The sequence below is a fragment of the Halichoeres trimaculatus genome, unplaced genomic scaffold (genome assembly GCF_033239565.1).
Source record: "Halichoeres trimaculatus isolate MK-OKI-2021-1 unplaced genomic scaffold, fHalTri1.1 fHalTri1_scaffold_9, whole genome shotgun sequence".
In the NCBI taxonomy this organism is placed as follows: Eukaryota; Metazoa; Chordata; class Actinopteri; order Labriformes; family Labridae; genus Halichoeres; species Halichoeres trimaculatus.
In genome coordinates, this window is record NW_027437188.1 from 24,686,143 (window position 1) to 24,711,101 (window position 24,959).

General features: G+C 40.1%; 1 protein-coding gene across 2 annotated transcripts in view; it reads left to right on the top strand.

The window, feature by feature from the left end:
* The window catches only part of LOC141798347 (uncharacterized), a 60,668-nt gene extending 37,408 nt beyond the window's left edge, over positions 1-23,260 (top strand). The window contains exons 4-14 of one of the 2 annotated variants that reach the window (XM_074680236.1): positions 7,263-7,511; positions 9,096-9,156; positions 9,682-9,812; positions 11,051-11,170; positions 11,278-11,391; positions 15,417-15,530; positions 19,599-19,712; positions 20,047-20,093; positions 20,490-20,666; positions 21,588-21,738; positions 21,825-23,260. In XM_074680236.1, the coding sequence (XP_074536337.1) occupies positions 7,263-7,511; positions 9,096-9,156; positions 9,682-9,812; positions 11,051-11,170; positions 11,278-11,391; positions 15,417-15,530; positions 19,599-19,712; positions 20,047-20,093; positions 20,490-20,666; positions 21,588-21,738; positions 21,825-22,261 (1,715 nt within the window). In that variant the 3' untranslated portion in view covers positions 22,262-23,260. The remainder of the gene's footprint in view (positions 1-7,262; positions 7,512-9,095; positions 9,157-9,681; positions 9,813-11,050; positions 11,171-11,277; positions 11,392-15,416; positions 15,531-19,598; positions 19,713-20,046; positions 20,094-20,489; positions 20,667-21,587; positions 21,739-21,824) is intronic. The other variant, XM_074680235.1, reaches the window with a different exon arrangement.
* Positions 23,261-24,959: the final 1,699 nt, after the last annotated feature.

The following is a 24,959-nucleotide window of genomic DNA, read 5'->3' on the forward strand; positions in this document are numbered from 1 at the left end:
TGCAGTAAGCTTAAAATACTTTACTTTAAGAGGAATCAAAGCAAAAAATAAAAAAAAGTGAAAAAGAAAAAAGTGAAAAAGCTAAGGCTATCTTCAGCCTTGCATTATAGCTAGCTTAAAGGAGCTACTGAATCATGATTTACTTCTTACCTCTGCTTTAGACTGGAGCTACCTTGAGCGCTACATTAAAAATCATTATTAATTGTTATTACTATTATTATTATTATTTGTTTATTTATTTATTTAATTATTATCATTATTTTTTTTAAGGCAAAAAGAGGTGCAACCTAGCAGGAGCAAGTTTCAACCCCATACTTAAGATAGCCCATGCTATCTTTACTTCAGTGTAAACTTAACACTCATGCTAACATGAGCTCTATACAATTATTTTTTATTTATTTATTTATCTATTTGGACATTTTACACGATATAAGGCGAAAGGAGGTGTGGCTTACCGTGGGCCAGCTTTAACCTTTTGCTCCAGCTAGCTTGAAGTAGCTAGGAGATTTGCAGTCAGTCAGTTAGCTTCTTTTTTTCTGTTAGCTTTAGACTAAAGTTGACTGTAGCTCTGATTGGACTTGGGAAGCTAAAGCCAGCTAGAAAGCAGTCATGGCAGTTTGTTGGTCCACACTCGAAAGATTTCCTAGCTTTTCATGTGTTTTAGCATTAGCATTTTTATGACAATGTTTCCATGGCTAAAGGGATGTCAGAATGTAAGATTCTTGTCTTTACTTATCTTTAACCAAATGTATGTTGTTACTGTGTTGTGGCATTAGACTGTTTTCCCATTGTCTCTCCAAGAAAAACAAGTCTGTCATATCAAGCTGTAAGTTTAGATTTCAGCAATCAACATTAGCCTGGAGGCAGACAATTCATGCTTGTTTACGAGTTCAACAATGTGAAACAATGTGAAAATATCCCTTGTGTCTTCATTTCAAGGCCAGGAGGTTTTTTATCCAGACCCTTTAATTTCCTGCTCGTCTCCTTTATGTTTCTCCTCATAATCAGGAAAAGCTCCATGACAGAGAATCTGAGCTGCATGCTATAAAAAGCACAACACACACACACATACACACACACTCACACACACAGGAGACAGATGTTCCTTTGCCTTCCTCATTCCTGTCATACCACAGTCTTCCCTTTCATCCCACCATCCCCAGTCATATCCAAAAGATGGTCGAGATAATGAGAAACTGGGAGCTGCACCAGAGCTGTGTCTCCTTCACTGTGTTCTTGTCTCCTGTCCTCCATCATCCCTCCTTCCCTTTACCCTCCAGCGCTGCTCTTACATCTTGTTTGCATTATCTGTCATTTCCACCTGAGCCCCTGACAGCCCTTACATTGGGTCTAAAGCCGTTCAGCTTAGCTCAACCCAAACATGGGCGTCCTGTAGCAGTCTGAATGGACTTATCAGGCCCTGCTGCTAATCAGGAGGGATTACTGAGCCCGACCGTACTTTCTCAAACAGTCCTTGGAAACTGAGAAAATATGATGTCCTTTGAGCACTGACAGAATGACATTCACTGAGTTTTAATTAAATAAAATGTAGCTTGTGTTAACTTGTGGGGGGCATACCTTTGTCATGAAGGATAATTTTCAGTTTATTAAAAGTTTAGCTACTTTATTACCTTCACTGCTTCAGATTACAAAGACAGAAAGTACCTGAAAATCTCTGAGATGCATTCATCCTTTCATGGTTAGAAGTTCCATCTAAGTCTAACCACGCTCACCCAGAGATGGCAAAAGTACCCAGATTCCTTGCTTGAGTAGAAGTAAAATACTTTTGTTGAAAAACGACTCTAGTAAAAGGAAAAAGTACTGATCCAAATACCTACTCAGGTGAAAGTAAAAAGTGCAGGCTCTGAGTACTAAAAGTAAAAAGTATTCCTATTGCACGATTCATTTACTGTATACACAGGATAATTTATATGAAATCCACTTGGGCAATGTTATTGTTTAAACAAACACCTGCCTAGTGTCCTAATGTATTTGATAGACTGTTCTGGAACACCAATACTTCCTGGAGTTTTGCTTTGCACAAGATGACATACGCCAGGAGTTGTTTTTAGCACCAACAAACTCAAAAAGCTCTTTTAAATGAGGCCATGGGAGCTGCTCCTGTGTGGGACCCTCACCATTGTCCATTTCACGCAGCTGCTCGAACATTAGCGGTGTGGGAAATGTAAGGAGTAGAAAGTACTGATATTTATGTTAAAAATGTAACAAGTAAAAGTGAAAAGTCATCAGAGAAATAGATACTTTAAAAATACAAAGTGCCTGAAAAATCTACTGAAGTACAGTAACTAAGTATTTGTGCTTTTTTACTTGCCATTTCTGTGCTCACCTTAGTATTACATTACACTTCATTGCTACTGGACTTGACAGGCCATCACAGCTGTAACTTAAAATTGTTGTAGTTTGTTGTTAAGGCTGTTTTGCTTTATATGCATGAATTTTAGCTCCACCTACAGCAGTTTTTGCAATAGCACCCCGATCCTGGTCTCTGGCATATCAGCAGAAAATTACCAATCCATTGGACTCATGTATTCAACTCAAGTTAGAAAAAAAAGGGAAGTTGCCAAAACAGAATTCTCAGTAACATCCTAATTTTAAGTAATAGAGAATGTGACGTGAATGCTGTTATGTGTCAGTATTGGCCGGTAACAAAGCCAAGATATAGGAATCAGGACTTGTAATTTGGAACGGTGCATCTCTGCTAGCCCCTCACCAAGAATATTGTGGGTAGTCTATTTGAAAGATGCAAAAGATTTATAAGCTGAGAGTACAAAATCATAAAAGTACATTCCAATTTAAAATATTTGATCAGAGAAAGTTATTAGGAAGTGTTGGGAGGTTTAAGGACAGTTGCATAGTTTTTTGTTTGTTTGTTTTCGAGCCGTTTAACATGAAAGAAATTTTTTGGATTCAGTGTTGCAAATAAGCTTGCATTGGGTGAACATGTTCCAACATGATCCTAAAAGATTTTTTTTAACAAAGGTGCAAAGTTAAAGTACTTTATTTTCACTTTTTCATTCTTAAAAGCATCATGTGTACTTTTGCATCTTTTCAAGTTTGTTAAAGCTCGTGTGACTCACTTACAATGGGACTCTTTTATCTGACAAAGGTGTTGTTCATTGAATGGTTGTTCATCACTTTGTCAGAAACCTACCCCCTGCAACGTTTTCAGAGATTAGAAATGACAGTGTAAAACCAATCTGTCATGTTTGCTTTTGTAAGTCATACAGAGGCGTTAAAATTGATATCAGCCTGTTTTATAATCTACTGAAAACTCCTCACAGGAGTTTAAAAGTTTTTCTCTTAACTTCAAAGGCTTGCAAAGATAATTTTTGGAAGAATTTTGAGTCCTACATTGAATACTAAGAATACTCTTTTACCATGCACAACAATGCCAGTGCATGCCAGTGGGCACAAGATATTTAAAAAGGAGTAAACCCACTCATAAAACTTACACTTTGAGTGGCTTAAAATTCCAAACAGAGTATTTTTAACCATAACAGATCTGTGTTGTAATAACCCAAGATTATGTCCAATTGCAGCGGTTTCATTTTGTCTAAACTCTCCACTCTTGTTCTCATATTTATGAGGTCATTTTGTTTGCAGATTTGCTGCTGTGTTCAATCACTTTTAAACTGTGTTGACAAAGACTTCACAGCCATAAAAGCAGCACCACCGCTGCAGAGAAAATGAAATTCAACGATAAAAGTGTTATAAAGTATACAAGCTTTTTTTTAAGATTCCAGACCAGAGTTTGGATGAAGTGTCTCTTTCAGATGAGATAAATTACACCCTGCAGTAGAACCGGAGTTAAAGCAAAAAACTTACAAACTTTGCCTCACACTCAAGACAAAAACAATATCCAGCTGATGTATTGGTTTCCATAGGTCTCCTGAATTGATTTGTCTGCTCAGACTGATGTTGAAACAGCAAATCAAGAAGTGGGCGTCCTCTTTCCTGCAGTGTTTTCTCAGCCACCGTCAAGGGCGACCAATTCTCAGCTCGAACACATCAGTAGGGGACAATCACCAGAGGCCAGAGGAAGATTTAAGTGTTTGCTACCTGCAGAAACAATCCCCGAGTGACTGCTGCTTAGCTTCTGTTTGCTTTTCTCTAACACACAGCTCAAGGCCTCTTGTTGCCTCTGTCGTCTAATATTCTCCATGTCTCTCTCTTTCCACTCACTCGTGCTCACTTCTTATCGCTCTGTCTCGTCTCGTCACATCAGAGAGGAAATCAAACTCTGTTATACACCTTCCCCACTGTGCTGCCTCCTAATCCGGTTATTTTTCTCCACTTACCTTGCTACTGCTTCTCTTTTCATCTAGCAGAAGGATAGTGATGATGAAATTAGCCCTCTGACATGTCAGAGTCATAGAATAATGAAAAAACCCACAATGCACTGCAGACGCCTGATTTTTACTTGAGAAACAAGGCCTTCAGATCCAACAGGGAAGGAATTGGATGGCAGAGCACTCAGTGTCCACTCTGTTCCTGCAGTGCTCTTAAAATACTTACAAAGCCAGAGACACACACTGGCATGAGCACACAGAAACACACAGAAAGATACACACCAGACGATATGTGCCCCTGTTTTCATTCCTTTGTGTCAAACCAGTGATCTCATCTCTCCATCAGGCAGTTTGCTATGAGTGTGTGCGCTAATAGCTGCCTCCCTTCCTCTTTGGTTCTGTGTGCATCTGTCTGTTACACACACATGCTCACACACACACACACACACTCACACACACACAATGTGCGACCTCCCTCTATCTAATGCTGACATACCTCCAGCAAGACTTCCTTTTCTGGGTTACTATCTCACAATCTGCCCCTCTATCCTCCCCACCATCACATACACTGGGACACACAAATATTCTCACACACACACACACACACACACACACACACACACACACACACACACACACACACACACACACACACACACACACACACACACACATATTCTGGCCTCTTTGTGTGTGTTAATACCCTGTCAGAGGAGATTATGAGCGAGTTGGGGCTGACAGTGCCTCTGGGAAATCCCCTCCGGGGGTCAGGAGCAGCAGCCGCTGCCCTGGGGCCTTGTCTGGTCCTCTCTGGTGTTCAGGCTGCCCTCTTGCTTCTCTGCAGACCCCAGACCCTCTTTCTTTTTCTCTCTTTCTTTCTCGTCTGCCCTTGTCTGGTCAGCGCTAATAGTGGGGCTTTTTACACTCACCCCCTGTGCGCTTGCTTTTTGGTCAAGTGGTCTGATGCTGGAGGATGTGCTTAAGAAATCCTGGGCTGATTAAAGGACGAGAGTGAGAAGCCCACTTTGTCAGACCCAAACAATGAAACACTTAAAGTGTAAATCAATGCTTTTTATACCACACACTCTTATTTGATTGGCATGATCCAAGCTTTGCCCACTTTACTAGAACATTTTGGTGTCACAAAGAAATGTCTCAAAATGGCTTGTTAAAAATATCAACGTTTTGAATAAGAAACAAAAAAAAAGCTTTCAATCTCTGAACCATTTTTAGCTCGTTTCACTTAATGTCATGGTTTTATGGTCTCTTGCTTTTATGCTCTGGTAAAAAAGCAGCATTAGAAGGTTTTTGAAAACCAAATCTCGTATTCACTCACATCATTAAATATTAGACAGTTACTGCTCAAATACAGTTTGAAAAAAAAACATTGAAATCTGATAAGAGTAGTTGTCTTAGCCAGTGACATGTTTTTGGATTTTTCTATTTATTTATTAAGGAAATTTAAAATACATGGAATTACATGTTAAAAATTGACTGATTGGGAGAAATTAGACAATCTATGTGCACATATGCCTGCATGTGTTTCCTTACTCAATCTGCTGTCGGATTTGTTATCCTGGCTCAGTCACCTCAAGGGTGTCATAGCGTCCAACATTTTCTGTTTCTGTTGCTCCACAGCAGCCACACTGACAAGATTTCCTGCAGTGACTGTAGATGATTTGTTTATTTTTTGATCTTCCTCTTGACAATCAGCTGATGTTAATTAGTCACTCCTCTCAACTGGTTTTCTTCTCAACTAAAATCATTCAAATATCTGCCTTTCCCCCACACCTCTGGTGTTCCCCAGGGCTCTGTTCTCGGTCCCATCCTTTTTATAATCTATCTCCTCCCCCTTGGCCACATTCTCTGCAGATACAAGGTTAATTTTTGACTGCTATGCGGACGACACCCAGCTCTATGTTGCCACCAAACATACCTCCACCCTCTGTGCCTGTCTACAGGAAATCAAATCATGGTTCACCTCCAACTTTCTGAAACTCAGTAGTGGCAAAACTGAGGTTCTCCTCATAGGATCCAAATCCGCTCTCTCAAAAACTAACAGTTTTACACTCACCTTTAGCAACTCCTCTGTCTCCTCCTCCCCACAGGTCAAGAGTCTGGGTGTCATCCTTGACAGCACTCTGTCATTTCACTCTCACATCAATAAGGTTACCCGGTCTGCATACTTTTATCTCCGCAACATCAACCACCTCCGCTCCTCCCTCACCCCCAGCAGTATCGCCATCCTAGTCCACTCACTTGTTACCTCCCGTCTGGACTTTTGCAACTGTCTTTTATCTGGTCTCCCCCCCAAGTCCCCCTGTAAACTTCAACTTGTACAGAATGCTGTGGCCCGGATTATCACCAGAACTCCCTCCTTCCACCACATCACCCCTGTTCTGCGACAGCCGCACTGTTATAAAATCAGTTATAAAATCCTGCTTCTCACCTTCAAAGCTCTCCATAACCTCGCCCCGCTGTGATCAGTGATCTCCTCCTCATCAACAAACCCAGCCGAGATATTGACTCTTTGACTGTTTTCAAATCCCGCCTCAAAACCCATCTATATCGCCTGGCCTACTCAACCTGACTGTCCCCCATCCATCTCAACTTTTAAATCATTTTTCTTTTCAAACTTTTATCTATTTTCTTGTTTTAACTTTTGTTGAAATGCTTTTAAACTGTGTTTTGTAAGGCGTCCTTGGGTGTCTTGAAAGGAGCCTTGAAATAAAATTATTAATATTATTATTAGTTTACATAGTTATTAATTGGCTAAGTCAGCTATTTGATATTTTAGTTGCTTAAATCTAGGTATTTTCTTCAGGTGACAGGTAATAACAAAAAGACCAAAATGATCTGGTCCCTGCTGTGTTTGCAGATCTGTTTTGTTCCTCTATTCTATTCTGAGTCTATAAATGTCTGAAACATTCTCCCTTTCCTTTCGTCCATCAGGCCAGCTGATTGAGCGAGTCCTCCTTTCCTCCATGTTGAACCCGGGTGAGCAGTGGCAGACGCACCGCCACCATGGACGCTCTTTCAGCTTAGAGTATCGGCTTCGTTTCCGCTGTGACTCAAACTACTACGGCCCTCACTGCAACAAGTTCTGCAGGGCCCGCGATGACTTCTTCGGACACTTCAACTGTGACCCCAGCGGCTCCAAAGTCTGCATGGAGGGCTGGATGGGACCAGAGTGCAAAGAAGGTGAGAGATGAACAGATCAAGACCACACCATAAAATGTACATATAGTCATACAAATCTGTACAAAAGCTCCATTATTTAGAAGAAGTGTTTGACCATTTGGAGTACGATAGCTGAGTGCTGATAGTTCTGAGGCAGATAAAGAGGAGCTAAAAGTCTATCTATAATAACTTGGCATCTTTACCAACGACATAAATGCAATTTATTGATGTATGTACAGAAAACTGTCCTCTTCTTTCATGTGCATTCAAAGCAGAGCTGTTTGGTACCACTGTGATAAAAATTAGAGTAGGTCAGTCTTTGCTTGTAGCCAGCTTTGTAGGATATTGTAGAGATTATTTTTACAGTAAATAAAAAAAAAATGCAACATCTAACAAACACTGAAATAAAAATAAACCAGTAAGGAAAGTAAATCAGGTCAAAGAAATCGTTTTGAAATGTGTCTCATGTGCCAAACACCAAAAAGAGAATGAAAACTTTTCAACAATGTCACAACGAAGGAGCATAATTTACACAAAATGAAGTTAAAAACAAGCAAAACCACCCAGAAGGTTGATTCATTTATCTACTGTTTGGCTTCTCATTTCCTGTAATTTAGTTTTCATCTATGAAATGTTTGTTGGTAGAAAACATTACACCAAAAGTTGAGTCAAGGCCACTGATGAGGACAAAAACATGTAGAGGAAGACGGGGGTTCTTCTTTTTAAGGTTTCTAAAAAAAATGTTCAGTGACACTTCTCTTGTTTTCTGTCCTTGGGCTCTTGAGCTCTTGATTGTTACAGTCACAAAGCTTAGTTAAAATAAATTTCACCCACACAAAAGTGTCAGTAGTGTAAGTTTGTAGATGTGTTGAAGTCATCAACCAATTCCTGTACTTAACAATCGGCCTCACTTATGACAACAAACAAGATTCAGAAACAAACATTTGGTCATCACACTAACGTCCACTCATTGGTCAGTGCATGCAGTTAGCTTCAGTGGACATTGTGTGCGTGTAATGGGGGGGATTATCCACTGTCTGCCTGTGACTCATCAGCTGGATGACCTCACTGTGGGACCTGGGAGCGCTGCCATCGTGCTGTAGTGGTAAAAGTGAATGTAGGAAACCAGACTGGAAACCATGGGAACCCTGAAGGACACACGCGTTTCTAGTTTACGGACATCCTCACTTCATCTGACTTCCTCCTCAGCGGGTCATTGATTGGATCGCAGAGAAGCAGGAAGCTTGAAAAATTAAGCAGGGGTCCCTCTGTTACCCCCCTGCAGGTTTATGACAGTGATGAAGTTCAGGGACTTTTCAGTCGGTCATGGGCTCTCTGAAAGATTGGTGTGGTGACTTTTGAAGAACATAATCTCGTCATGGAAAAAGGAACTGAATGTTTTAGTTTTTGTTAAGCTGACAGTGGTTTTGTGTATTTCTTTCACCTTATAACACACCATAACAACTGTTTTGACTTAGGCAAAAAAAACCCACTTCAATTTATGTTTAAATGCTAAATAACTCAACTTAAAGTCATTTATACTCCACTGTTCCTTTTCCCAAGCCTCTAACTGCTGTTTTTGTGTGCTTTTTCTTTTGTTCACAGCAATGTGCAAACAGGGGTGTCATCAGGTCCATGGCTCCTGCACTGTACCTGGTGAATGCAAGTAAGAAAAACATTAAAGAAAACTTAACATTGTTACTGTAAGCACCACGTTTTGACATTTATATAACATTGTAAAAAATTAGATCAAAAAATCATTAATCTTATTCATTATTATTATTAATCTCTGCAAGATTACAGCTGAAAAAAGTGATGGCAGCTGAAATAAAATACTAATAGCATGTTGTTTTTAAACCTTAGCCTGGATTAGATCTCAGAGGTCTAAAATCCAGCAGCGGTAGGCAGATGCCTGGGGTGCTATTTCCAACATAACACCCCTGCAGTCAGAAACAGAGCAATTGAAGGTAAAAGCTGCATATAACCTGGGAGATTATGTAGTTGTTGTAAACATACACATTTTCAGCCTGGCTGTGCTGTAAAAGAGAGCTTCCCAGGGAAAGTCAAAACATAAAAGGTTCACAAAGGTAAACAAGCCTAAGAGAAGAGCCTCCAAAAAAAAAGCATGTCCTGTTTCAGCCTATAAATCCTCTAAATGTGCTCTCGCTTTTCACTTTCACTTTCTGTGCAGGTGTCATTATGGCTGGAAGGGCCCTCTGTGTGACCAGTGTGTGACATTCCCCGGCTGTGTGTATGGAAGCTGCACCGAGCCCTGGCAGTGTGTGTGCGATGTCAACTGGGGAGGGCTGCTATGTGACAAAGGTCAGTTAGAGAGACACCTGGATGTATTAACAAAGGGCTTTAAGCCTGTGTGTGTTGATCTGCTTCTTTTTCCCTCATAGTGTTGTGTGAATTATAGCTGTTAAACTTGGAATCATCTGAGAGATCACAGTAAAACTTTTGAAGAAGCCAATTTAAACAAAACTGATTTCTCAGTCATGCAAAAATGTGTTCTCTATGGCTGCAGTTCTTCTCTCTTGGCTTGTTGGATGTATTTAGTAATCCAAAAGCATAAAAATGCTACTCACACACATCAAAATGCTGAGAATAGAGACATGAATCAATCACTGAGCCAAATGTAGAGACTCAATGTATTTATGACGCAACGTTCCTCACCTACAGTCACACCTGTGTTTTTGTTGCTTTTAGTCTTGGAAAACAGCATCTTTATCCCCCTGAAATGATGTGTTTCTCTTCGTATTTATCACAAAAGTAAACCCTGTGAGTAGTCGGTATCATCTGCATAACATCGAAGGTTTGGACTGAATTGTGAGTCTGTGTGTGTGTGACAGAGATACACAGTTAGTTCGATATATTTCTTCATCAGATGTCGCTCTTCACACACCTTCCCAGGCTCTATCTGCTGATGGTCTGCAATAAGATCAGATGTAGCTCCCTTAGGGCTTTTCTCTCTTCAACTTATCCCTCCACTCTTTTTCTTTAAAAGCAATTTGACATTATCCCAGAATACAAACCACCCACCTTCCACCTGAGTCCCAGTGTGGGAGCTGGGATCCAGGAGTCAAACGAGAGCCCACGGGACGCTGCATTGTGCAGGTGAAAGCTGATAGCCTTGGGTAAAGTGAACGTGAGCCATGCTAGGCTGGACGCTCTTAGCTAGGTGGGGTTTTTCGGTGTTTCTATGTATTTAGAAAAGGTCCTGTGAAGAGTTGTGGAGGGACAAAGAAACTGTGGGCGAGGAGATCGTTAAAGGAAGCAGAGCTTTAATCAGCTTGAACACTGGAGACAACATGGCCTGCAGCTACTGGCCTGCACAGTCAGCACACGGAGCCAACCTGGGCACACTCCAGCCTCTGTGCTCTGTATGCATGTGTGTGTGAGTGTGTTACAACTGCTGTGCTCTTACCTGAGACAAACTGAAGTTAACCTTGACCCGTCTGCATCTTCATTTCTTCAACCCTCTCTTCACTGTGCTGCCATTTTATCCTGTGAACTAAATAACGCATGCTTAAACTTCAAACCTCTTTCAATGACTGCAGATCTCAACTACTGTGGCACCCACCAGCCCTGCAAGAATGGAGGGACCTGCACCAACACGGAGCCAAACGAGTACCAGTGTGAGTGCCAGGAAGGTTTTAAAGGACGAAACTGTGACATTGGTAAGAGTTCACTTTGGGTGTATTCACATGAACTGTGTGAATTTCCCATCATCATCATCATCATCATGTCGTTCTTCCTCTCACCTGTCTGTCTTTGTCCTCCTCAGTGGAACATGCGTGTTTGTCGTTCCCATGTATGAACGAAGCGACCTGTGTGGAAGACTCAACAGGCTTCAGCTGCATCTGTCCGGACAACTGGACCGGACGCACCTGTTCTGAAGGTGACTGTCACACACTCGTACACATCTCCCACGCCCTGGACTGTGATGTGATGGGATGAGAGGGGCTGGGGAGTGCGAGATTGTCTGTGATTGGTTGTTATTGGATCAAAGCCAGTGAGTGACTCTAATCAATCCGGCAGAGGAAGTGAAATTAGTCTGAACACAAACACTATCAGCTGTAATCAGTGGCCTGTCTCGCCCTCTGTCTGGCTCTTTGTGTGTGTGTTCATCTGTGTGTGTGTGTGTGTTTGAGTATGTGTGAACAGTCACATAAATTTACATAGCCAATAAAGGTGAAGCATTTTGAATTAGCTCATGTAATTTTTAAAGATTAAACTTTAAGCCAGTCACTGCTCGATGTTTTACCCTTGTTAGCCTTGTTGTGTTTTAAAATCTGATACATCCAGACTTTTTCTAACTCAAGTAACTTACTTCCATTTGAACTTTTAAAAATGTGTTTGATATTTTGGCTGTTACAATCAGGTGTTTTCAATGGGTGTGTTTGGGATTTCTGGTACTTCCGGAGCCACCCTCAAGTGGAAACTAAAGGAACTGCGGTTTTATAGCACTTCTGCATCAGCTTAACTTCTCACAATTAGAGATTTCCATGTGATGTGAACATTACTGCTGTGTCATTAGTCCTCCTCTTTAAAAATCAAAGCTGTTTTTGTCTTCACTAATGAACTTGATGTTATCAGATGTTGTTTGCTCTGTGAGGAAATTGAAACCAAAAAATCAAAACACTCATGTTTACAGCAGCATGTTAGTGTTCAGAAGATGATGTTTGTCCTTAAAAGCATGCGACTCTACACTGACTTTAAAGACCCTTCCAGTGACATCAGCTGCTCTTAAAGAAAGTGATGCACAGCTGCAGTACTAACACGGTGGCTGTAGGTCTTTCATTCTGACTCTGCAGGTGCTTTAGACTTATATTACATCCCATCACTTACCGCTGAGCTTTAAATATTCATTTCCACATGGTAATTTAGATTTCAAATAACATCACAGTGAAGATTCGTCTGTGTTTACCTTTGGATCATGGCATTCAGAGGGAATTTGAATGTACTTCATTCTCTGTTGGTTCACAACAGTGATCAGATGTCTCAACTGTTGTGTAAACAAGAAAATCAGCTTCTGTGATTAGAGATGTGAGAAATATTGTTAGACACAGTTAGAGCTCTGCTGGAGAAGACGGATGTGTTGGATCCACATACAACAGTGGCAATGATGTCTCTGAAGTCCTCTGCTAATGTGCACCAAAGGACTCCCAGTGTGCACTGATGAAGCTTTATGGAAGTAGTCATTAAAACGCAATTCTTTTGTATTCTATATCTGCAGCCATTGAAGGCTAATTAAAAAGTAGAAGTTTCTTTTGGGGCTTATGATAATTTACATCTTTATAATTATAAGTACAGCGTTTATACTCACTTTACATATCTCAACCACTCTCTGTAATACGGACTTAAAGTATCATAGTCATTATAGTTTCTGCATCTTTCACATCAATTACTTGTGATGCCAAATAATTTTCTTTGAAGTGTATAAAAATGCAAAACATCAGCAAAAGCAAAAATAAGTATAAAGCATGAGCTACACAAGGTTTGCCAAAAAGTTTCACCTAGCACAGTACATATAATGTGAACTCTTTTTTTATCAGTCTTGACAGTAGCTGACTGTGTTGCCTTAAGTTACTGCAATTGAGTATCTTATAACAGTGTGACTGCAGCTGTTTGGTCGACATGTATGGTCCAGTAATCAGGTGAACTAATGTAAGGAAGGAGATGAACACGCTGCTCATTCTGAAATCACAACAAATACTCTCACAGGTTGGTCCTCAACTCGTCAGAGAATCATTGACAAACCTGACATTCCTTTAAAGCACAGGCTGAGGCTAAATTAAAACCCTGATTTAAAAATACTAAATACTTAAAATTTTCAGTGGATCTCAAAGAAAGTAATCAATCCTTTTACTTTTGCATTCACTTAAGTAGGATTGTCCACTGGTACTTTACTACTTAAGTAACATTGAATTACTAATACTTGTACTTAAGAAGATTTTAATACCATTTACATCCCTACCTTTAGTTGTGTGCTATAATTATCAAAGGCATTTAAATGTATAGATGTGTAAAAGGAAAACTAATGCGTCACAGGCTTCATCAGTCAAGTCACTTACTTCATCTCATAGTTTATAAAGATTGTAGATTTTTGGTGTAGTACATTATTGTTGACAGTAGCTAAAAAAAAATATTAATTGTTCATTAAACTCTATAGGTGCGCATGACTTTAGAGTTAAGCTCAAGAAATCAATAATTTCAAAAGACTTCAGCTATTCATTAAGATGTTGATTCGTGTGTAACCTCCAGCACAAACCCACATGCCCATACGAACGTAAAGTGAAGAAAGTATTTACATGTTTATAATAATTTTACGTTGGCACAACTGGGTGAAACTGAAGCAATAAAAGATGATTTTTTTTTTTATCCTGACTTTTATCAACAGGTTTAAGTCGAGCTCAGAAACCCTTCCTCAAAACTCCCATAACCCCACGCTTCTAATCCGAGTAATCTCTGATGGCATCATCTGAATATTTTTCACACTCTTTTTTTAAAGCCTTGCAACAGCTGATGACGACTTATCATACTTTTCTACCACACACCATTGAGCACAGAGGGATTTATCAATGGAAAACACTTTTTATGACATAGATTGATGTTAAATTCCTAGAACACACACACACAATGTGATACTTTCCCACAGTAGCGCTCACACCTTGTATGTTAACTTCCTCCCATGTGTTGAAGCCAGGACAAAGGTTAAAGCTGTTGTTGGCTCCAGTTTAACAACTGAGCTGTCACAACAGTCCGTGTGCGGCTTGATCATCATGCAGACCGTGTGTGTCTGTGTGTGTGTGGTGAAACTTGTGTCTACAGCTCGTGACAAGTGCTTGTGTGTGCAGGTAGGATTGGATCACACAGGTTATGCATCGTCAGAGCTGTGTGGGTAAACAAGCTGCGTTCCACATCCTCTGCTTTCACCTCAGTCAGGATCAAGAGCAGCCTGGACACTGAAATGCAAACATTAAGAAGCATTTTTATAAAGAAAGAAAGAAAAAACAGAGTGTTTAAATAGAGGACTAAAGAAAGAGTTTATTTTTGCTCTTGTTATTTGTCCTGGGCTTGATTAACAGTCTGGGAGGCGGTCTATCCCTGTCCCTGTGTGTTGTGGGGGGGCTCTCTGGGGAATACACAGTGAGAGGATTGTCAGGCTTGCAGGGAATGACAACCATAACCACAACACAGCTCTGCTTTCAGAACAGATTTATATATATAACCAATATTAATTAAAGGCTTTTTTGTTTGTTATGAATTCTCGGTCTAGTTTGGGCTGCCTGTTATTGCTCTGGGATGGAATCAGGGTCGAGAGGATGGAAAACGGTTGTTGTACAGGGTTAGGTAAATGAAAAAGGTTATGAGAGAGATTGAGTTATGGGAAAATGGGAGAAGTTATGATGCTGCACAAATATAGCACTTATAATAGGGAGTTATGCATGGTTAACCCCTGAAATGAGCTTCTTCTTGGCTGTTTGCATGCTTATCCTCATATCCACTCTCTGTCTTTATCTGTTTTTAATTCTTCTTCAGAGGCGTGAAACCAGGCGTGGCTGCTCCATTTTACCGTTCTATTCCTCTCCTCTTTTTGCCCATCATTATTTACTTTATTTACACCCCCCCTCCGCTCCTGTCAGGAAAAAGGTTTGAGGTGTCACCCGTGTGCGTGCAGCAGATGATCATATTTATCACTGTTTGCACAGAAACCGGAGCAGCAGAAAAGCGAATAAAAACACGCTGCTGCCAAAGCATTCGCATACCAATGCTTTAGTCCAGAACACACATGTCCACACGATGGCACACACACACACACACACACACACACACGTAAATCGTCTCTTTGATATCTTCACACACATTCCCATTACACAGATCAGTAGTTCACGTGCAGTGTTTTCTCTCTTCTCTTCCCAGCGGTGAGGCAGTGTGATCGGAGCCCCTGTGGACGCGGAGCAACCTGTGAGGAGACTCCTGGAGGTTATCGCTGTGTCTGCCCGCCGGGGTGGACTGGACGCACCTGTCAGCTGGGTCAGTGGGTCAGAATTAACTAGACACATATGTTTTACATGTGAACTCATGTACATACACATGAAAGGGGTCACTGCACCTGAATAAAAGAAAACTGTTTCCTTGAATATCTTATTAACACTCTTTAAATTCTGCACTTTACCTCTGAGGGATGAAACATTAAATCAACAAGACGTTTTTATTCAAATTGAAAGCAGTGAAAATATTTAAGACACTAAACACAAGTTTATTAACCTGTTAGCATTTACCGTCTGATGGTGCAGGTGTCATAGCCTCTGGGAAGGATGCTGTCTTTTCAGTATTCTTGGTATAAACAACTCCTTGCCAAGACTTTGTTTTCTGTGCACCGTAAACAACACTGCTTCTTCAAGAAATGCTCAGAAGAGAGTAGATCATAGAGGTTTCACCCTGGTCAAGCTGATCTGTTGCTGAATTATTTGTTAGCTGCACTTGTGTGAAGACATTTGTTTATGGATATAAATAAATTGTCTTTCGATGACATTCCAATAGAAATTGGAATGCCATTTAGGCATTTGGCCTGATTTTGCTCTTTACACAGGCTGTATCTGCTGTAAACACTGTCTCTTCTGCAAATCACGCCTCCTGAGTAAAGTTTCTTCATCTTAATGTAGGATCTGTTGATCAAGTTATGTGATATTTGACAGTCATTTGATAGATTCTGGCCACTTTACACGAAAATTTAAACCCTCAAATTTCCATTCCCTACAACATTTTGTATATTTAGGCATCAGAATTTAACTTCAAAGTTTATCATTGGTCTCAAACCAGCTGATAAACTATTCACATACTTTACTTTTGTTTCGTTTGCAGCCTTTCTACTTTTGCAGGTTACTGATTTGCACATCAGTTTAATCATCTTACACTTGACGTTGCAGTCTCATACATAAAAACATTCATTATATTTCTCAAATTTTAATCCCAAGTTAATTGAACCTAACCAGCCATAAATTAAAAACATGTAGTTTAACTTTAATCAACTTAGTTTTTCACTCACTTAAGAAACTTAGCAGCAAACTACAAAAGCAATATGCAGAGTAAAAGATGTAGGGCTAAGACCATTATTCAAACGATTCACTTAATGAAAAGACACCAAGTAAGAGCAAGACTATTGATTTTAGTTTAATGAAATGTTTTAAGAACACTAGGACAATTAAAGCCACAACAAAGGATCCTTTTAAGTTTAAATTAGCTAACACTTCATTGGACATGCAAGCTTCATCAAGGGTGAAACTACTCGATTAACTCAGAGAGAAACAACGTGAGTGTCTTCAACAAGCTTTGTGGCAAATATACCATCACTTACAAAAACACTAAAAGTTGTGATTCAGCTTATTAGTGATGACAAGATTTGCACTCCTTTAACTAATTTATGTAAAAATATAATTTTTCTGTCTAAAGTTGTCAAATTGATCAGAGCTGACACACATTAAAGTGCATGACGGGTCTTTGTTTAATGCTTTAAAGAGGGGCATTATGTGGTTCATATCTTTACCATGACTTTAAAGAAACAACACTGGATGTTTATACTAAATGTGTCCAGATTTTAAAACCGCTACATATTCAGATGGTGTAGAAATCCCTGATCTGTCTGTAAACTGATCGAGAACTTCCCGAGACTTGCTGAAACGATGAGATCGTCACATTAAGATCACCTGAGCGGTTCATGACATGTTGGAGGGGCCTCAAACCTCAAAAAACTCCGCCCTGACAGGCCTCCAGAGAGCTGACCAATCAGAGGGAAGAGGGTTGGTTAGCAGGGAGCCTTAAAGAGACAGCACCCACACAAAGCATTTTAGAGAAGTTGAGATATTAGTTTATAAAATACCAGTGTGAGAAAAAAGGGGATTTTTACCAGGGGGGCTATATGAAGAATTAAAAGACCATAGACTGTGTAAAATACGGATGTAGTCTACTTGACGTCACCTATCTATTCCTGATTCAGTGAAATGAAGCCAATCTGTGGACGCAGCCAAACTGGATATGACGCAGGCTTTGAGTTTCCTCTCTCTCAGCCTTAGGGTGTTTGTCAGTCACGTGAGCTGTTTTTCTGATTGGACAATAAGATGATCCTCATATCTTCTCAGCCACCGAAAAAGTGAACCACTGTAGAGTATGTGCTGATAGTGAAATTAGCTTTTGAGACCCAAGATGTTTTTTTTTTTTAACTAGGCTGTAAATATGATTTTTAATGCTGTAAAAGTCTGTTTTTTTTTCTTGGTGTGTATGTGGTTTTCGGTCTTTCTGCAGCCAGCCTCATGCCGACTCTTTAAGCACTTCCCCTTAGGCTTCATTTTTCTAAAACGGGTGTTGCTCCTTGAAAAAACATAACACCCCCTCTTCATTATTCAACATTTTTAAGTGAAAATTTTTTTTTTGTGCAAGCATATCCTCACAGTAAATTATACTGTGTTCCCCCAGTGGTAAAACATCTGATATTAATCCTCTCCAAAAATCTGTTCATAGGATTTAAAGCACTGATCCTCAACCAGCCTGAGCTTTCACGCTCAACTGGTTTCAAATGCTCCCTCTCAATAAGTGACATGTGATAATTTGTTCCGTTTGAAATAAAATATGCATCTACAACAAAAATTAGAGAGGCAGAGGAGATGTGCTGCATGCTAATTCTCCCATCTCCCCGTATTGACAGAGAATCAGTATTCTCTAAATGCACTGACACGTCTCTTTGGGCTGCAGTCACTTATATTGACGGGGGAACTACCAGAGGGGTTGGATACAGCAGTAGAGGGGAAAATGTATAGGTTCAGGTCCCTCACTCATACACACTCACACACACAGGACACCCGATACGCACATATAGACACAGCTCTGGGGGTTATGAAGTAAAAACTGAGACATATTTCAGGATGACAGGCCCTCCTGCTCCTCTGTGTTACAGCGATATGTCACTCTGACACTTGATAATCCCCCGTAGTTCCACATCACAGGTCAGTACCTCATAGTGTATCACACACACACACACACACTTACATTCAGTGTTCAAACACAGGAGATAAAACTCTTTATTGCCTGAGCCGGGAGGCAGAGCATCCGTGCTTTAAATAGTAAAAAGCAATTATACTTTCTATCAGTTTCACTCTTTTATTAGTCGACTTCTGTTTGCGCATTTTCTCAAATGGTGACCAGTATTCTCTGGCTTTTCCTAAAGATAACACACACACAGTCCACCAGTGTTAAATCCAAATAGACCTCTCACTGGTGGTAACAGGCTGGGTTAGATTACCCATAACTGTCCGACTATTTCCTCTGGATTTATTCAGCGTTTCCCTCTTATCCTCTTCCTGGGCCATCAGAGACGGGCCCTCAGGGCTTCCTGGCTTTGACACTCCTGGTTTGATGGGGGGGTTTATACACTTAACAAAGAGTCAGTGGTGCTGGAGAAAGGTGTAAGGAGATACTTAGAGGTAGTAATTTGGATGCAGTCTGTAAACTTAATAGTTCATTTCTTGGGTCCAAGTATTTGTGTGCTCGTGGCTACAGTGATCATCAATCGAAGCTTTTACTTTAGAAGTTCTTCAGCTTTGGTGCCACTGTTAGCTGTAGATCAGAAAGAGTCCAGATGGAGACAAACAGATTTAAGTTTATGAGGTACCACTAACGACTTCAGTTTGAATAAGGCAAAAATATGATGCGATAAACTTGTACAACGAACTTCCACAAATTAAATTTATATTTATTAATTTCAGGATTCTGTTGCTCCAATCAACTTTCAGCAAAAACTCCTCAGATGAGTTGGAAACAGCATGAGTCCTGTAAGAACATTAGCTTCATCAGAAGTTTTTAAAATGTAACTTTCAGAAACAGAAAGGAGCACTCAGGTGTTTAAGGAGAAGTCCTGAAATAAAAACTATTAAATCAGGATCATGTTTATGAAGCAGAACATTATATCAACACATTTTTAGTGGACATATTCCATCAGTGAAGAAACAAACTGCTGTAAAAAGCTGAACTAACAGTGAAATAATAATAATCTGATTATAAGAAAAATCTTTATCTTCCTTTATTGTCTGCTTTTTTTTTTCTTTATAGACACCAACGAGTGTGAAATTAATATTTGCGTCCACGCCCGCTCTTGTCGCAACCTGATTGGTGGATACCTGTGTGACTGTCTTCCTGGATGGACGGGGTCCAACTGTGACATCAGTGAGTATAAAGGACGGTCAATAAGAAAAGAAGAAAGAAAGGAAGGAGCAGCTGACAAAGAGTTTCATGAAATAAAGGAAAGACACAAACAGATCTAAAAGGGAAGACGAAGCCAAGAGAGAGGAAGAAGAAAGAGATGGAAGTAAGGAGGATGGAAAGTAGAGGAAAGGGAAGAGTCACAGGGAAGAGCAAAGAGATAGAGAGGAAAAAGAAGGAAGGCAAAGAATTTGAATTATTTGGTTATTTTTTAGTTGTTACAGCATTGCATTGCATAAATATGTCCTCTATGAGTTATTTACTTTGGAAATTGTTAATGTAGTATTCCTTCTCATAGGGAACAGCAGCTGTCAGGGTTTGTGTTTGAACGGCGGTCAGTGTGAGGTAAGTCTTCTCTCTGTTTGTCAAGCTGTCATCTCCTTTCTCACAATTCACTGTAGTGATATTCTGGCCCTTTTCCTTCCCAAGCTTTTTCTGTTTCTAAAAAATGAAGAACTTTTGAAAGGCAAAGTTTTAAAAGTAAATTGTTGAAATTCATCATAACTGTGAAGCCCCCGGTATTTAATCCTTTCTTTAGGACATGAAAACCAGTTTTTGAAAACATTTTGCCTCAAGATGTGTGCGGTATTTATTCTCAGGGGAGGAAAATGTTTCACTGCCTGAGGCAGATCTGACACAGAATTGTCTTTTCTCCAGCTTTGTGCCCTTCTCCCATCTTCATACGATTATTGATCTTTCACACATTTAAGTAACAAACACTGAATGTTTGCCCACGTGTAGGACCAGGTGTCAGGGTCCAGATGCTTGTGTCCACCTGGTTTCTCTGGGAAATACTGCCAAAATCGTCCCAATGCCTGTGACAGTGCCCCCTGTCTGCATGGAGGACAGTGTCTGGAGAAGAACGGACGGACTGTTACCTGCAACTGTCCCCTGGGATATTCAGGAACCTTTTGTGAGGTTGGAGAGCCTATCACATAATAAAAACATTATAGAATCAAATAAACAATGGTAGTAATGTTTTAATTCTTTGTTTTGCAATTCTTTTGTTTCAAATACACATTTATATTCTCATTTTATTCCCATGATTCTCTTGTTTATCAGTGCCATTATGTGTGTAAGAGAAACTTAAACAAGTGATAATCTTGTGATAAAGAAATACCCCTCTTTAATGTGTAAAAGACTTTGTGACTTTACAAATATTAATTGGGAAACCCCAGAGACAAAAAAGATAACCTGAAGTGTCTATAGACACAAACAAGTGATGTTTATTGCAGTCTTAAGTGGCTGCTATTGAGGATTTTGTTGAAACAAGGTACAGCAAACCTAAAGGAATAATTTTCACACATTAAAGTGTGAAAGAAAATATCATGAAAGAATTAGAACAATCATTTTCTTGTACATAGACATTAAATTTTAAAAAAATTTAAAAGTTAAGATATAAACTTGGCTAAACACATGGACATGCCCTGTATCCACTGGATTATCTAGAAGTACAGTTTTAACTCTGTGCAGGGCGGAAACTGTAACACAACATTGGACCAAAATTACTCAAATTTTAAGACTCATTTTTAATGTAAGGAGTAAAAAAGAGCAACACAATTAAATCAATGTTAACATAATACACAAAAGTTTACCCAGCAGTTAAAGCTCCTGTAAGTTACTTTCTGTTTGTGTTGATTTTGCTCTGTATGGTCACCCTGACAGAGGAAGTGTTCAGCAGCGATGTTGGTTGTTAACTTGCTAAAAAAAAGTAAACTAATCATGCAAATTGAAAATAATTAGTAATTTAACCAAGAAAAAGTGCACAGTAGTTTAGCCACTGCTTAAGAACAGCATGGGGTTGTAAATAAGACTTTTTTGTTGTGTCTATTATTCCAGATACCTTTAGATCCATGCAATCCCAACCCCTGCCAGCAGGGGGCATCTTGCCACAGCATAGAGGGAAGGTACATTTGTGCCTGTCCTGAAGGTTACTATGGTAATGAGTGCATGAGCCTCAAGAATCCCTGCATCGGTCAACACTGTCCAGGTAAGAAACTGTTTTGTTTTGTTTCCCTAGAAGTAACAAATCTGAATATAGACAAGTCTAAAATCTTTATTCCTTTCTGTCTCCAGGAGCCATGTCTGACCCAACACACCAGGGCATCAGCTTCTACATCATACTGGTGGGTATCTTAGCCTTAGTGACAGTGTGTGGCTGTGCTGCCTGTGCCTTCATCCTCTCCCACCTCCATCGGAAGAGGAAAAAGCAGCAGGCTGTCCCACAGGAAGAAGGCATCAACAACCAGAGGGAGTTTGTCAACCTCATCAGAAACGTAGACCGTCCTGTGCCCCTCCTCCCCCCCGCCGTCCCACCCACACAGCCTCCAGCCCCTGCCCCTGTTACACGGTGCTACGAGGAGATTGAACTGACCCTGCCGCCCTCACCTGCACCTTCGCATCCCTCCCCAGCACTAAAGCCAGCACACGCACCCAAGCTGGACATTTCAAATCGGGAGAGGGAAAAGTTGAACCGCTTCTACTACACAGACAGCCCGGAGGTGGAGGCCTGATGTTGAGAAGGAGCTCCTTTTTAAACTTCTTCTTTCTTCACTGTCTCGATCACAGAGACATGTTCCCACTTTCTTGCACTGTTGCAGTCGTGAAAATGGAGAGAGCCTGTTACCTTTATGTGCTCTGATAGTTACCTGAGGAGTGAAAGCTGCTGAGTAGAGGCACAAAAGTCTTACTGTGTCCGTTTATTTGAACTGTTATCTACAAATACAAGAATCAGCGGGTGCATGATGTTTGACTGAAACACTCATCTTGACTCTTGTATTTTAGAGGCCTACAGACTTGCCTTGGAGTGCCTGGGATACTGTAAAGAGAATAAAGGAGATCATCCTCTGTAGGAACTTGTTTTTGGCCCATGATGCCATCTGGTTGGTGTTCAGACCTGTGTTTCTGTGTAACTCAGACTGACCAAGATCAATGAATGGATGCTTATTTAACACTCGGTGTGTTTCTGTCTGGTTGTGTGTATGTGTGTGTGACAGTGAAATAGAGTGTTTATTATGAGTGTATGTGTTGAAAAAAGAAAGGAAAAAGACAGTTTACTTAAAGAAAAGAAAACTTTATACACTCCTGCTCCAAAAGGCAGTGTTGTAAACTGCACACTGTTGCCTATTGTCTCTGATATATTACAGTTTGTTAAAGATGTATGATTTTTTTCATACCTGTGTGTAAGATAGCTTTTTTGTACATGAATATATTGTACATATTGATGCTCTTTTTGTACTGTGGTGGAAACGTATCACTTTAAATACTGTGCTCTGTTTGTCTCATCTCACTTTCTATTTGGAGCCACCAGCACATGTGGATCGTAATAAAAGTGCATTTACCAATGATTTTTTTTTTCTTTTATTGCCTAAAAAAATAATCATCACCAGCTTGGCACCAAAATGACAAACCGTGGTCTTTGAAATAGAGAGTAATGTATGGGGGGCCATTAGGGACACAATACACTTCTTAAAGGGGACATATCATGCTGATGCCTGATTTAATACTTACATATAATATAATAAATTTGGAAACAAGATCTTACAGCCCCTGAATTTTCAAAAAATGAGATATTGTATTTTTTCTGATATGCTAGAACGAGATTTGATGCCTCTGAAAATAGGTCATTGCCAGATGGCCGTGAGATTTCAAACATCGTGACGACATGAGGATCCTTTCCTTTTATTGGAGTAATCTGATAAAGCAGCTCCTCCTCTGTGATGTCAGTTAGTCACACAACCGCCACCGGGGGATACACCCACCAAGAGCCGAGTATAAACGTATAAACTATACATGTTACACTACCAGTTTCACTCACCACACTGAAGCGTCCCGAGATGATCTGTGTCGAAGTGGATTTTCTTCCTCCTGAGCTGCAGAACCGTCCGGGTCTGACTCGGGGTCCAATACAAAAGGATGTATCCTACACTCTGACATTTTGTTAGTGCTATCAATGCCTTACGGTGAAGTTTTGGCAAACAGCAAACTCACTCAGTCTGCTCCATTCAATGTGGCGATTTTGTAAATACTACCATGCTGCAAAAACCGCCCCCTGGCTCAACCCCCTCCGCACCTCTGATAAAACTGACCAATCAGAGCACAAAGGGCTGTGACGTTGAACGTCGAAACAGAGCGTTTCAACGAGATCTTCAGAATGGCCTAAAATGAGGATATTGAGAACGCTATTGTGGGGCAATGAAGGAACTGAATGACTTGTACTGAGGGCAGAAATGCTTTACAGGCATCCTAGTCTGGCAAAGTGAAAAGGAGAAACAAGCATGATATGTCCTCTTTAACCACTAAAATGTGCAGGGTCAGCACAATGTCTGTTGTTATTGTGCTTTCCTGCTAAGAGGCCAAACTGGGGCGTGGTTGGTCTGGTGATTTTATTTATTTACTTGTTTATTCAAGAGACAAATGCATGAAACATTGCTTCTTAAAATATTCAAAGTAAGCGCTGTTCATACAAGTGTCTAGCCATGGCTAATATGCAACCCCTGTTCCGGGTGAGGCTCCCGAGATACAAATGGAAGTCCCAGAAGTCCCACAATCTTTAAAAAATTGAAAATAATGTACGTATAATAAATTCAAGTGTCTCATATACAGAGAATATAGTGCCTGTCCCAGAGGTCACTAGTTCAATTCTTGACCTCATCCATCTTCTGCATGTCTTTCCCCTCTCTCTTCTCCCAGCATTACCTGTTCTTTTCAGCTTTATGATCAAACAAAGGCAAAAAAATATGCCTCAAACTACACCATTGAGGCCCACACAGATTGCATTTGCTTGTATGTGTAAGACAATTCAACTCATGTGAATTACATTAACATTCCCAAAATTTGTGTCTACAATGATGCATTCCAACTTTTCAAACCATTTTCCAACACATTGTACTTGAAGAGTTTCTACAGCCCCATTATGAATGTTAGAAATGTCAGTTTTATAAAAACTATAAAAAACATGTATTCACGTATAAACTGAAGTCATAATAAAACCCCAAGTCTGGTATACTTTTCCAAAACTGAATTTTTCAAGCTACAATGTCCAAACTTTTTAAAGACAGCCTTATTTGATACTGCCAAAAGATTTAGATGGATTTATTGTGCTAACATCGCAGGCTTACAAAATAAAATCTCCTCTGTCCCTCAATTTTCTCTGGATAACCGATGATATGTTTTCAGTTCTCTGTGGTGTTGAGCCGTGTTAAGATTAGC